Source organism: Hylobates moloch, unplaced genomic scaffold (assembly GCF_009828535.3).
Source record: "Hylobates moloch isolate HMO894 unplaced genomic scaffold, HMol_V3 SCAFFOLD_11, whole genome shotgun sequence".
Taxonomy (NCBI): domain Eukaryota; kingdom Metazoa; phylum Chordata; class Mammalia; order Primates; family Hylobatidae; genus Hylobates; species Hylobates moloch.
Window position 1 is genome coordinate 91,389,042 of NW_026652286.1, and position 13,761 is coordinate 91,402,802.

The 13,761-nt window shown below is 44.1% G+C and overlaps 1 protein-coding gene and 1 non-coding gene across 5 annotated transcripts in view; both read left to right on the forward strand.

The window, feature by feature from the left end:
- Positions 1-12,722, forward strand: part of ARCN1 (archain 1) — a 31,744-nt gene extending 19,022 nt beyond the window's left edge. For 3 of the 4 annotated variants that reach the window (XM_032167592.2, XM_032167593.2, XM_032167595.2), the window contains 4 exons: positions 1,900-2,047; positions 2,775-2,883; positions 7,201-7,405; positions 10,445-12,722. In XM_032167592.2, coding sequence (XP_032023483.1) covers positions 1,900-2,047; positions 2,775-2,883; positions 7,201-7,405; positions 10,445-10,534 — 552 coding nt within the window. In that variant the 3' untranslated portion in view covers positions 10,535-12,722. The remainder of the gene's footprint in view (positions 1-1,899; positions 2,048-2,774; positions 2,884-7,200; positions 7,406-10,444) is intronic. The other variant, XM_032167594.2, reaches the window with a different exon arrangement.
- On the forward strand, positions 3,177-3,282 carry LOC116477503 (U6 spliceosomal RNA). Its single transcript, XR_004250476.1, has one exon. It is a non-coding gene; the product is annotated as a U6 spliceosomal RNA (small nuclear RNA).
- Positions 12,723-13,761: the final 1,039 nt, after the last annotated feature.

Genomic DNA, 13,761 nt, shown 5'->3' on the forward strand with positions numbered 1-13,761 from the left:
TTGAAAAGTACATAAAATCCTTTCAATATAAGTGTGTGTGTTCCAACTATTGGATAGATAGATATAAGCCCTGCTTTATATTACAGGTGTTCTTGTAATTTCATTTCATTTAGCTGACATCTTGTCACAAGAACAAAGCCTTTTTACGGAAGAGTGTTTTTGTCTACTTTCCCCACCATAGTCAGCACAGAATTGTCTTTTGGAAGCAGTGCTTATATTATTTGACAACATTTTTGCTGGCTTGTAAAGTGCTATCCAAAAGTGATTTCTATTTTGTTTTGTTTTGTTTTGTTTTCCTGAGATGGAGTCTCTCTCTGTTGCCCAAGCTAGAGTGCCGTGGTACGATCTTGGTTCACTGCAACGTCTGCCTCCCCAGTTCAAGCAGTTCTCCTGCCTCAGCCTTCTGAGTAGCTGGGATTACAGGCGTCTGCCACCATGCCCAGCTAATTTTTTTTATTTTTAGTAGAGACGGGGTTTCACCATGTTGGCCAAGCTGGTCTCGAACTCTTGACCTCGTGATTTGCCCACCTCATCATCCCAAAGTGTTGGGATTGTAGTCATGAGCCACCATGCCCGGCCCTTCTGGGTTTGTTTGTTTTTGTCTTGTTTTTTTGTTTTGTTTTTTTGTTTTTACACAGAGTCTCTCTCTGTCATGCAGGCTGGAGTGCAGCGGCACAACCTTGTCTCGCTGCAGCCTTAACCTCCTGGGCTAAAGCAATGCTTCCTCCTCAGCCTCCATAGTAGCTGGGACTATAGGTGTGCACCACCACACCCAGCTATTTATTTATTTATTTATTTATTTATTTATTTATTTATTTATTTATTTATTTTTTGAGATGGAGTTTCGCTCTTCTTGCCCAGGTTGGAGTGCAATGGCGTGATCTCGGCTCACCGCAACCTCTGCCTCCCGGGTTCAAGCCATTCTCCTGCCTCAGCCTCTCGAGTAGGTGGGATTACAGGCGTGCGCCACCATTTCCAGCCCCAGCTAACTTTCGTATTTTTAATAGAGATAGGGTTTTGCCATGATGGCCAGGCTGATGTCAAACTCCTGACCTTCAATGCCCCGCCCACCTCAGCCTCCCCAAAAACAATTTCTTTTAAAAAGATAAGACTATCTTAATTGGCTTGGATTTTAACAACTTTAAGTCTGTCGGCAAAATTGCAACTAGACTTTACACAGAGCTTGCCCTTTTCTGCTACTTTATATAAGGCCAGAACTGCTATCTGACCCAGGCAGCTGATCAGGGTCTTACTGGAGCCTTCTGCTTGGCAAACCTGGCCCCACCATGAACCTGCTCCCTGTGAAGTATTTTTGGAAAGGACTTGGTTAATGGTCTTTTAACTTTTTCAGGTGCAAACTTGTTCTGTAATGGCTTTTAGAGTTGAAATTAGCTTTTTTTTTTTAATTACTAGTTTTTAAATATCTTAAATCTTTTTTTTTTTTTTTTTTTGATACAGAGTCTTGCTCTGTCACCCAGGCTGGAGTGCAGTGGCGCAATCTCGGCTCACTGCAAGCTCCGCCTCCCGGGTTCACGCCATTCTCCTGCCTCAGCCTCTCCGAGTAGCTGGGACTACAGGTGCCCACCACCACGCCCGGCTAATTTTTTGTATTTTTTTTAGTAGAGACGGGGTTTCACCGTGGTCTCGATCTCCTGACCTCGTGATCCGCCTGCCTCGGCCTCCCAAAGTGCTGGGATTACAAGCGTGAGCCACCGCTCCCGGCCTTAAATCATTTTAAAATAAGTTTGAAGAAGGGAAATCTTTCTTCAAAATGAAAAAGAATTGGAATTTGTTAGGTACTCTATTTTGGATGTTTAGATTGTGGGCCATATGAGCCTAGTGAGGGGTTGTTTCTCGTCTGTCTGAACCTCAGGAGTTTTCCTTTCCCTCTCATTCTAGACCCATCCAAATGTGGATAAAAAACTTTTCACTGCAGAGTCTCTAATTGGCCTGAAGAATCCAGAGAAGTCATTTCCAGTCAACAGTGACGTAGGGGTGCTAAAGTGGAGACTACAAACCACAGAGGAATCTTTTATTCCACTGACAAGTAAGTGCCTCTGGCCAGTCCCACTAAGCTAGTTTGCATTGAGAACTAGAAATAGCCCTTGCTTGTACACTTTTATTTTTATTGCCATAGCAAAGTTCTTTCTGACAAAATGACTTTCTTTTGAAACAGACCTGGTGCTGCATTTTGTATATTTTTATCATTAGTTTTCATTTTTAATAGCTTTCATTTTGAAACCATTGTAGTTTTGTTGTTATTGTTTTAGAGACAAGGTCTTCTTCTGTTGCCCAGGCTGGAGTGCAGTGGGGCAATCATAGCTCACTGCAGCATCAAGCTTCTGGACTCAAGCCATCCTCCTGCCTCAGCCTCTTGATTAGCTGGGACTAGGACTACAGGCGCATGCCACCACATCCAGCTAACTTTTTTTTTTTAAAGACACAAACTCCCTCTGTCACCCAGGCTGGAGTGCAGTGGTGTGATCATGGCTCATTACAACCTTGAACTCCTGGGCTCAGCTGATCTCCCACCTCAGCCTCCTGAGTAGCTAGGAGAACAGGGAAGTGCCACTACGCCTGGCTTTTTTTTTTTTTTGTATAGGTGGAGTCTCACTTTGTTGCCTAGGCTGGTCTTGAACTCATGGCCTCAACCAATCCTCCCACCTCGATCCTGCCACCTTGGTCCTCTAAAGCGCTGGGGTTACAGGCATGAGCCACTGCACTCAGCCATCTTTTTCTGATATTCTAGTATGACTCCTTTGCTTTCTCCTCAGTTAATTGCTGGCCCTCGGAAAGTGGAAATGGCTGTGATGTCAACATAGAATATGAACTACAAGAAGATAATTTAGAACTGAATGACGTGGTTATCACCATCCCACTCCCGTAAGTGCTGTCCCTGTGTCCCCTATGTTGGACTTACAGAACTGGTCTTTTGGAACTCATTTTGGAGTCAGCACCTACCTGACCTGACTGTCCATTCAAAGATACTTGATTCTTAAAAAAGCTGGTTGTGAAAGAAATCAGATATAAAAGGCTGCATGTTATGTGATTCCACTTTTTTGTCTTTCTGGAAAAGGTAACACTATTGAATAAAAATGAGGAGGTAGAGAAGAAGGTACTTCACTTCAGAGAGGCACAAGGGAACTTTTGGGAATGATAGGAATGTTCTAGGACTTGTGTTTGCTTTGGCAGCACAGGTACTAAAATTGGAACCATACAGAGAAGATTAGCTTGGCCCCTGGGCAAGGCTGACATGCAAGTTATGAAACATTTTGTATTTATAAATAAGTAAAGCAAGGAAATTGTTTTTTTTGAGACAGAGTCTCACTCTGTCACTGGAGGTCACTGGCACGATCTCGGCTCACTGCACCCTCCACCTTCCAGGCTCAGGCTATCCTCCTGCCTCACCCTCCCGAGTAGCTGGGACTACAGGCGCACACCACCACGCTTGGCTAATTTTTGTATTATTTGTAGGGACGGGGTTTTGCTGTGTTGTGCAGGCTGATCTCAAACTGAACTCAAGTGATCTGCCCGCCTCGGCCTCCCAAAGTGCTGGGATTATAAGCATGAGCCACCACACCCAGCCAAGAATTTCCCTGTGACTTGATTGTGGTGGTGCTTACTGCATACACTTGTTGAAATACATTGAGCACTTTGAAGGGATGGATTTTACTGACTTTAAAACCAAACTGAACAAGCCAGTTATAGATCTGGAGCTGTTTTTATTTTTATTTTTTATTTTTATTGGAGACTGAGTTTCACTCTTGTTGCCCAGGCTGGAGTGCAATGATGTGATCTCGGCTCACTGCAACCTCCACCACCTAGGTTCAAGTGATTCTCCTGCCTCAGCCTCCCGAGTAACTGGTATTACAGGCATATGCATCATGCCCAGATAATTTTTGTATTATTAGTAGAGACGGGGTTTCACCATGTTGGCCAGGCTGGTCTCAAACTCCTGACCTTAGGTGATCTGCCCGCCTTGGCCTCCCAAAGTGCTGGGATTATGGGCGTGAGCCACCGCACCTGGCTATTTTTATTTTTATTTTTTTGAGACAGAGTCTCACTCTGTCGCCCAGGCTGCAGTGCAGTGGTGCACCTTTGGCTTACTGCAACCTCCACCTCCCAGGTTCAAGCGATTCTCGTGCCTCAGCCTCCCAAGTAGCTGGGATTACAGGCGTGTGCCACCATGCTCAGTTAATTTTTGTATTTTTAATAGAGATGGGGTTTCACTGTGTTGGCCAGGCTGGTCTCAAACTCCTGGCCTCAAAATGATCCACCTGCCTTGGCCTCCCAAAGTGCTGGGATTACAGGCGTGAGCCACTGCACCTGGCCTGGAGCTGTTTTTAGATGTTGTTTGTGTAGTAATGAAGATTTCCAGAAGGAGGAGCCATTTCTCAGTCAAACTTTCTGTTTTGCAGCTTTCAAAGAAATTGAGTCTATCGGGCTGAATGTTTCATTTTCACGTGCTCTCTAAACTTTCACTAAAGATGAGAGTGTGTTCAAGGGAGCTATTGATTCTTGTTGAACAAGATGTCTACATTAGTTATAGTAAATTTCCTAACAGCCCTTTTGGAGCATAATTTATATACAATAAACTACACATATTTTAATTGTACAATCTTGACATGTTTACACTTGTGAAACCACCACCATAATCAAGATAACAAAAATGTCCTGTCCACCCCAGAAGTTGAGTTCCAATAAGCTTTTGTTGTACACTTAAATGGCCCACTCTCTAGGATCAATTGGAAATGGTCTCTACCTTATCTTTTTAGTAACATTTACAGTGAGCATGCAGTTATTACTTCACAGTAAATCCTAGCTGCTTTCACCTACCCATCAGCCCTCGTGATTACGCACAGTGTTTAATTATGAGCACCAGTAAGTGTATTCTTAGTGTATCTTTACTGTTATATTGCTCAGTTATTGCTGCAGAGAAAATGGTACTAATTTGCCAGGCGCAGTGGCTCACGCCTGTAATCCCAGCACTTTGGGAGGCCGAGGCGGGTAGATCATGAGGTTAGGAGATCGAGACCATCCTGGCTAACACAGTGAAACCCCGTCTCTACTAAAAATACAAAAAATTGGCCGGGCGTGGTGGCGGGCGCCTGTAATTCCAGCAACTCCGGAGGCTGAGGCAGGAGAATGGTGTGAAGCCGGGAGGCGGAGCTTGCAGTGAGCTGAGATGGCACCACTGCACTCCAGCCTGGGTGACAGAGCGAGACTCCATCTCAAAAAAAAAAAAAAAAAAAAAAAAAGGTACTAATTTAATTCATAGTTTTCTTCCCTTTTTGATAATTCAGGCCTTTACATGATCAGGTCTGGTTTTAGTCATTCTTGTTTCCAATTTTTAAAATATGCTTTATTACCAGTATCCCCTTTAATGGGTAACCATCTTATCCTCTACAGTATAGTTAGTGCTTCAGAACAATAGATGGCTGCCTTGAACCGTTGTAGGACTTGGGCGTTGGTGACAGGTAGAGTTTTGTTTGTCAAGATTTAGTTTACTAGACTATTTATAGAATGCCACAATTTTGAGGCCTGTCTACCCTATAATTGTGGTTGTGGTGGTTTCCTGTATTCTAGTTCAGTTTTGCAATGGTCTCCAGAAGAGACCCTTACACAACATTTTACTCCCGTTGTCTAGAACTGATCAAATTAGAAGAGATCAGAATCAGAATTAGAGCAAGGGCACAGAGAAGGAACATAAAAGAACCAGGACCCTGAAATTGATAGGGAAGAGTTAATAGTCTTATGCCACCCTTAAAGTTTACTGTGTCTCCCTTATTTACCCTATCCCTAATATAAACATTGAGTGTCACTGGTGAATTAAAAGCCGGTAAATTTAGAATGTGTAGGAGTAGGTGACACTGCCTGTCAGCCGTGTGTAGGGGTGCAGAGTAAATCTTAACTAGCCCTGCTTCTCTTGCAGATTAAGGACAACTATGGATCTGTTTCTCCCATCATGTTTCTATTTTGCCCCAGGGGTAATTGTGCTTTCACTTATCAAATAAAAGTCCATTTACTGGATTGTAAATCAAATAAACCCATTGGTGTCAACTTCAATAAGTTTGAAACATTCTGAAATCTTTAAAAACAAATTCTCAGCCGGGTGTGGTGGCTCATGCCTGTAATCTCAGCACTTTGGGAGGCCAAGGCAAGTGGATCACGAGGTCAGAAGATTGAGACCATCCTGGCCCGCATGGTGAAACCCCACCTCTACTAAAAATACAAAAATTAGCTGGGCATGGTGGCGCACGCCTGTAGTCCCAGCAACTTGGGAGGCTGAGGCAGGAGAATCACTTGAACTGGGGAGGCGGAGGTTGCAGTGAGCTGAGATCACGCCATTGTACTCCAGCCTGGTGACAGAGCGAGACTCTGTCTCAAAAAACAAACAAAAAGGCCGGGCGTGGTGGCTCACGCCTGTAATCCCAGCACTTTGGGAGGCCGAGACAGGCGGATCACGAGGTCAGGAGATCGAGACCATCCTGGCTAACAAGGGGAAACCCCGTCTCTACTAAAAATACAAAAAAATTAGCCGGGCGCGGTGGCGGGCGCCTGTGGTCCCAGCTACTCGGGAGGCTGAGGCAGGAGAATGGCGTGAACCCGGGAGGCGGAGCTTGCAGTGAGCCGAGGTCGCGCCACTGCACTCCAGCCTGGGTGAAACAGCGAGACTCCGTCTCAAAAAAAAACAACAACAAAAAAAAACAAAAAAATAATTCTCTCAAAGGCCTCCATTCATCTCCGTTATTGATGTTTAGAGTTTCCCCCCACTATTATCAATCTGCTTGTTTCCTCATTGTCTCCTACAAAGAGTGCTACATTATGTTAAAATTCCTTATTTATAGGGCAGCAACCTATTGGGGCAGGGTTTTTGGAAACATAGCTATCTTAACACATTTGTTGGTCGCAGTCCCCAGATCTAGTCCGTAAGTTGGAGCAGCCCATAGGCATATCTGCCAAATACCTATTTTTGCTTATTAACTGTATCTACAGAGGGAGGGAATTGAGTGAAACTCTTAGTCAAGGTGCTAGGACTTCATCGTTTGATCCTTGAAGTTATTAGGGAGCCTTTTTTTTCCCTGAAATTGTAGTCCTAGAAGGCAAAATTTGGGGATCATAATCAAATTTGGGGTTGGTTTTCCATGGTGGAGTTCTAGCTCTGAACAGCTACCTTGACCAGAATGTTTCTCACAACAGGTCTGGTGTCGGCGCGCCTGTTATCGGTGAGATCGATGGGGAGTATCGACATGACAGTCGACGAAATACCCTGGAGTGGTGCCTGCCTGTGATTGATGCCAAAAATAAGAGTGGCAGCCTGGAGTTTAGCATTGCTGGGCAGCCAAATGACTTCTTCCCTGTTCAAGTTTCCTTTGTCTCCAAGAAAAATTACTGTAACATACAGGTACCTCATTTTAGTTGAGAACATATATAGGGAAAGTGGTAGGACAGTAGGAACACGTATAGGATGCCAGACAGGTAGCATGGCTTTTTGTGGTCAGATAAAGCTCAGAAAAAAACTGATGTCTCCTACAGGAATTCCCTTTCTAATTCATTGTACGATCGTGGTCAAATTCTTTTATCGCTTTACCTCAGTTTTCCTCTCTAGATCAGACAAAGTAAAGAAATGGAATGTTAATACATATAAAAGTACTTGTGGATTGTGCAAGATTCATAAACACTTAGTTGCCTGTTTTTTTTAACCATATATATATATATATATATATATATTTTTTTTTTTTTTTTTTTTTCGAGACGGAGTCTTTCTCTGTCCTCCAGGCTGGAGTGCAGTGGCGCGATCTTGGCTCACTGCAAGCTCCGCCTCCCGGGTTCACGCCATTCTCCTGCCTCAGCCTCCCAAGTAGCTGGGACTACAGGCGCCTGCCAACATGCCCGGCTAATTTTTTGTATTTTTAGTAGAGACGGGGTTTCACCATGTTAGCCAGGATGGTCTCGATCTCCTGACCTCGTGATCCGCCCGCCTCGGCCTCCCAAAGTGCTGGGATTACAGGCTTGAGCCACCACGCCCGGCCTTAACCTTATATATTTTAAAGTCAATTTGCCAAAACACCCCAACGCATGGTTTTTTAAGACCTAGCTGTCACTTGATTTATACCCAAAGAATGAAAGTTGTTTTATTTGGAAGACAAAATTACTGCAAAAAAAAAAAAAAAATCCATTCTATTACAAATGGAAATTATTTGGGGGTTATTTATGTCACAGCTCCCTTTATTAGTACAAATAATCATGAGCCAATTCTGTTGCAAACTCTGTCCTTTAGGTAGGCAAAGCAATGGAGATGTGTGAACTGTTCCTTCGGATTTTTTTTTTTTTTTTTAGATGGAATTTCGCTCTTTTCACCCAGGCTGGAGTGCAGTGGCGTGATGTCAACTCACCGCAACCTCCGCCTCCCAGGTTCAAGCAATTCTCTTGCCTCAGCCTCCCAAGTAGCTGGAAATACAGGAATGCGCCACCACGCCCGGCTAATTTTTGTGTATTTAGTAGAGACGGGGGTTTCTCCATGTTGGTCAGGCTGGTCTCGAACTCCCAACCTCAGGTGTTATCTACCCACCTCAGTCTTCCAAAGTGCTGGGATTACAAGTGTGAGCCACAGTGCCCAGCGGATTTTTTTTTTTTTTTTCTGAGACGGAGTCTTGCTCTGTCGCCCAGGCTGGAGTGCAGTGGCACAATCTCTGCCCACTGCAACCTCCGCGTCCCGGGTTCAAGCAATTCTCCTGTCTCAGCCTCCCCAGTAGCTGGGACTACAGGCGCCTGCCACCACACCCGGCTAATTTTTGTATTTTTAGTAGAGACGGGGTTTCACCATATCGGTCAGGCTGGTCTCGAAATCCTGACCTCAGGTGATCCGCCCACCTCAGCCTCCCAAAGTGCTGGGATTACCAGCGTGAGCCACCGCGCCTGGCGGATTTTTTTAAGATGGAGTTTCACTCTTGTTGCCCAGGCTGGAGTGCAATGGCATAATGTTGGTTCATTGCAACCTCTGCCTCCCAGGTTCAAGCGATTCTCCTGTCTCAGCCTCCTGAGTAGCTGGGACTACAGGCACGCGCCACCACACCCGGCTAATTTTTCTATTTTTAGTAGAGATGGTGTTTCACCACGTTGGCCAGGCTGGTCTCAAACTCCTGACCTCGTGATCCACCCACCTCGGCCTCCCATAGTGCTAGGATTACAGGTGTGAGTCACCGCACTCGGCCCAGATCATTATTTTTTAACTCATCATTCTTCCAGTTTTTGTTGTTGTTGTTTTGAGACAGAGTCTTGCTCTGTCACCAAGCCTGGAGTGCAGTGCGATCTCAGCTCACTGCAGCCTCTGCCTCCCGGGTTCAAGTGATTCTCCCGCCTCAGCCTCCCAAGTAGCTGAGACTACAGGCGTGTACTACCACACCCAGCTAATTTTCTTTTTGTATTTTTAGTAGAGATGGGGTTTCACCATGTTGGCCAGGCTGGTCTCTAACTCCTGACCTCAGATGATCTGCCCACCTCAGCTTCCCAAAGTGCTGGAATTACAGGAGTGAGCCACCACGTCTGGCTGTTCTTCCAGTTTTTTAATTTGCATTACTAGGACCCAGTTTATATTGTTAATATTCCCCTCTTTTTGACTTGCTTGTTGTTCTGGCCCTGCCTTAGCTTCCCATATGATCTCCGTGTCCCCTGTAAGTGCTTAGAAAGTTGCAGCTTCCTCCCTTGAATGATTCCAAAGAGCAGTTCTCTCTCCCTATCCTGTTAGTTAGTGACATAACCCCATCAGTGTTGGAAGCAACTGTATTGAACTCAAGACATTAGATAGAAATGGGTAAATCTCCCTATTCAAAGATTAGGACAGTATAATTGCTCTCCCAAAACTTCATTAGAAAATATGAATCGGTTCAAGTGTTGTATTGGTGCCGTTATAGGTACCATTGTTACAAGTAATTAATTAAATTGGATATTTATTTATTTAAAAAGGAAAAACCTCATTGGAAGGACCCAGCCATGCCTAAAAAATAAGTATGATAGAGCAGCTTACTGGAACTTTTAACACGAGAGTTTGAGAGCAGAGCAAATGAATAATGTGAAGAGCTAGAACGTTGCCTTTTGGGTCAGGATGTTAATATATCATCCTGATAGAATGTCTATGAATTTCATAGCTTATACAGGGCAGGGCTGGGCTGTGGCCACTCATTTGGGAGCTTTTACTTAATACTACGGAACATCTCATCCCAACAGTTGTCTTTTCTCCATCTAGAAGGAAAGCAGCTTAATCATGTTGGTGGGGAAGAGTGATCCTGTGACTTTCAGTTGTGAATTGAACATTTTTCTAGTATTTTACAGTTACTTTTAATACTGCTTTTAGGGAAATTGATATGTTCTGTAATGAGAATATAGTCAACATCATGGAGACTCAAACCTCCTGCTTTACCTTACTCTTTGTTTATTTTCCTAGGTTACCAAAGTGACCCAGGTAGATGGAAACAGCCCTGTCAGGTTTTCCACAGAGACCACTTTCCTAGTGGATAAGTATGAAATCCTGTAATACCAAGAAGAGGGAGCTGAAAAGGAAAATTTTCAGATTAATAAAGAAGATGCCAACGATGGCTGAAGAGTTTTTCCCAAATTTACAAGCCATTGGAGACCCCTTTTTTCTGATACAATGCACGATTCTCTGCGCGCAAGGAACCTCGACTCAACCCCATGTTTCAGTGTCACAGAGACATTCTTTGATAAAGAAATGGCACAAACATAAAGGGAAAGGCTGCTAATTTTCTTTGGCAGATTTTATTGGCTAGCAGAAAAGCAAGCTCTCCAGAGAATGCCCCCAGTTAAATACCTCCTCTGCCTTTACCTAAGTTGCTCCTTTATTTTTATTTTATTGAGATGGAATCTCGCTTTGTCACCCAGGCTGGAATGCAGTGGCGTGATCTCAGCTCACTGCAACCTCCGCCTCCTGGGTTCAAGCAAGTCTCCTGCCTCAGCCTCCGAGTAGCTGAGACTACAGGTGCATGCCACCACGCCTGGCTAATTTTTTGTATTTTAGCAGAGACGGGGTTTCACCGTGTTGCCCAGGCTGGTCGAGAACTCCTGAGCTCAGGCAATCCGCCCACCTTGGCCTCCCAAAGTGCTGGGATTACAGGCATGAGCCACCGTGCCCAGCTGCTCGTTTATTTTAATCCCTAAATATAATCCCTAAATATAGTTATATTTCATACTTAGTTTGTTTTTAAAAAGTTTTCTCTGTAAAAGATTTTAATCTTTCATACCCTTTACCTTTAGGTTTTTCTTTCTATACATTCAGTCAGGCACTGGGATCATCTGTTTACAGGCATTATATTTATTTGGCACTCCTGGAACAAGTATATCTAACCCATTCTTGATTTTTGGACTATTCAGGTGAACTGTTCGAGGGGTATGGGGTCTAGAAGTTAAAAGATAAGCATGTCTTCTGCCCTTTTCCCATATCCATTCATTCCTTCATCTCTTTGCCAAGTTGTTTTCCTTTCACGGCCTGTCCTTCCAGTTTAGAACAGTACCATGAATCCCACTTGTGGCAATATTAAAGATAGCTGAGAAGCACCTTTCAAATGGCACAGTCCCTCTTCAGGATGTCTAAAAGAATGGTTATGTCTGTCCAGTTAGGGATTTCACATCCACATGTAATCATGTCTGCTGCTGTTGCTACCCAAATTTTCAGTTCTCCACATTTTGGGTACTTAAGCTAAAACGTAATGGCCACAGTCTTTGTAATCCATTCACATTCCTCAGTCTCACCACCTCCCTCTTCCAGACCGTACTCTCTGTCATCAGTCCCCTCCTTTCTAACAGAAATGGGGTTATGATTTTGAATGCTGTGGCTTCAAGGAGTCTTTGTGCCAATCCTGTTGGCCCTAAACTATCAAGGAGGCTTCATTTCACCATTTGATTTTTTGCATTTCAGAAGGCAACTGATTATTTTGGTATGTACAGATTACTCACGTATACCCCATTTCCTTCCAGTCAGCCCAACATTTTCCACCAGACTGTCTGTCCCCATCTCTGAAATCCTTCTCTTCCCCCTAAGTCTTTTGAGTGTCATCATGTACTGGTGGTTTCTCGGTTCCATCTCATCCATTTCCTTTTCAATGGAGACTACAGCATCAGCCAGCTCAGCCTTGGCTTTTAACTCAGTATTCCAGTCCATAGGGGTGGTGAAAAGTTGCTGCAAGGCTGCAGGCACTGGCAGTGGGAAGAGGCAGACGACTAGATGATTTCTGCACTTTTAGCTGGTTGAAAAGTACCACTCCCACTCTGAACATCTGGCCGTCCCTGCAAAGAGTGTACTGTGCTTCAAGCAGAGCACTCACACATAAATGGCAGTGTGTGGAATTGCTTGCCAAAGAAGTTTCTAGCCTTTCCCTTTCCCCTAACTGCATCAGGGAAGAATTCTTATCTCTAGCTTGGTTTCCACATGAGGTTTTTCTGAGAAGGGCCTGGGACAAGAAGTCTGTCATGTAGTTAAGCAGGCAAGAAATCCTACTAATCCAGTTTTGTTTGAAAGTTGTTTGTCCATATGATTTTTTAAAAGTCAAGTTTAATTTCAAAAAACCTTTTTTTTCTGAGATTACTTTTGGGGTAATATTTAAAATGAGAGACATTTTGTAACCCTGTAAAATACATAGGGAATATAACATTCCAGTGTATACAAACAAGGCAAATTCTTTAATCAAATAAAGAGCATTATAAAATGAGATGTTTATTGGATTCTTGACTCACTTTGGTGTCTGCTTGTTGATTCAGGATGCTGTAATGGGACCTAAGATTAAAAATTAATGACATGTTTTTTTTAAGAGAAAGTAATCTGTGAGAGTATTCATTGCCTTTTTCCATATTATATGTATTGTGCTTCCTTGTATATTTTTCTACATTTGATACATGCACTCCTGACAGTGTAGCTTTTGAATTTGATGCTACTTCTGGCCTTTTTGGGGATTGGAGTCTTAATTTTGTCAGACGGCAGTTGGAGAGTCAAAAAAGTCAGGCTTCATCTTTAATCTTGGAGTCTTCTCTTCTCCATTAGACCGTGATGAGAAGTGATCCAGGGATGAGGGGTAATGGGAACAATTTTTGGGATCTGTTGATAATTCCCTCGGATAAACCTGCTTACTTTTTTTTTTTCTTTTTTTTTTTTTTGAGATGGAGTCTCGCTTAGCTGCCCAGGTTGGAGTGCAGTGATGTGATCTCGTCTCACTGCAACCACCATCGCCCAGCTTCAAGCGATTCTCCTGCCTCAGCCTCCAGAGTAGCTGGGATTACAGTCACCCGCCATCATGCCGGGCTAATTTTTTTTGTATTTTCGTAGAGACAGGGTTTCACCATGTTGGTCAGGCTGGTCTTGAACTCCTGGTCTCAGATGATCCGCCCACCTCTGCCTCCCAAAGTGCTGGATTACAGGCGTGAGCCACTGTGCCCAGCCTTTTTTTTTTTTTGAGACAGAGTTGCTCTGTCACCAGGCTGGAGTGCAGTGGCATGATTTTGGCTCACCGCAACCTCCGCCTCCAGGGTTCAAGCAACTCTCCTGCCTCAGCCTCCTGAGTAGCTGGGATTACAGGCACACACCACCACCCCTGGCTAACTTTTGTATTTTTAGTAGAGACGGGGTTTCACCATGTTGGTCAGACTGGTCTCGAACTCCTGACCTCGTGATCCGCCCGCCTTGGCCTCCCAAAGTGCTGGGATTACAGGCGTGAGCCACCACACTCCGCCAGAGCTGCTTGCTTGGTTTTTTTT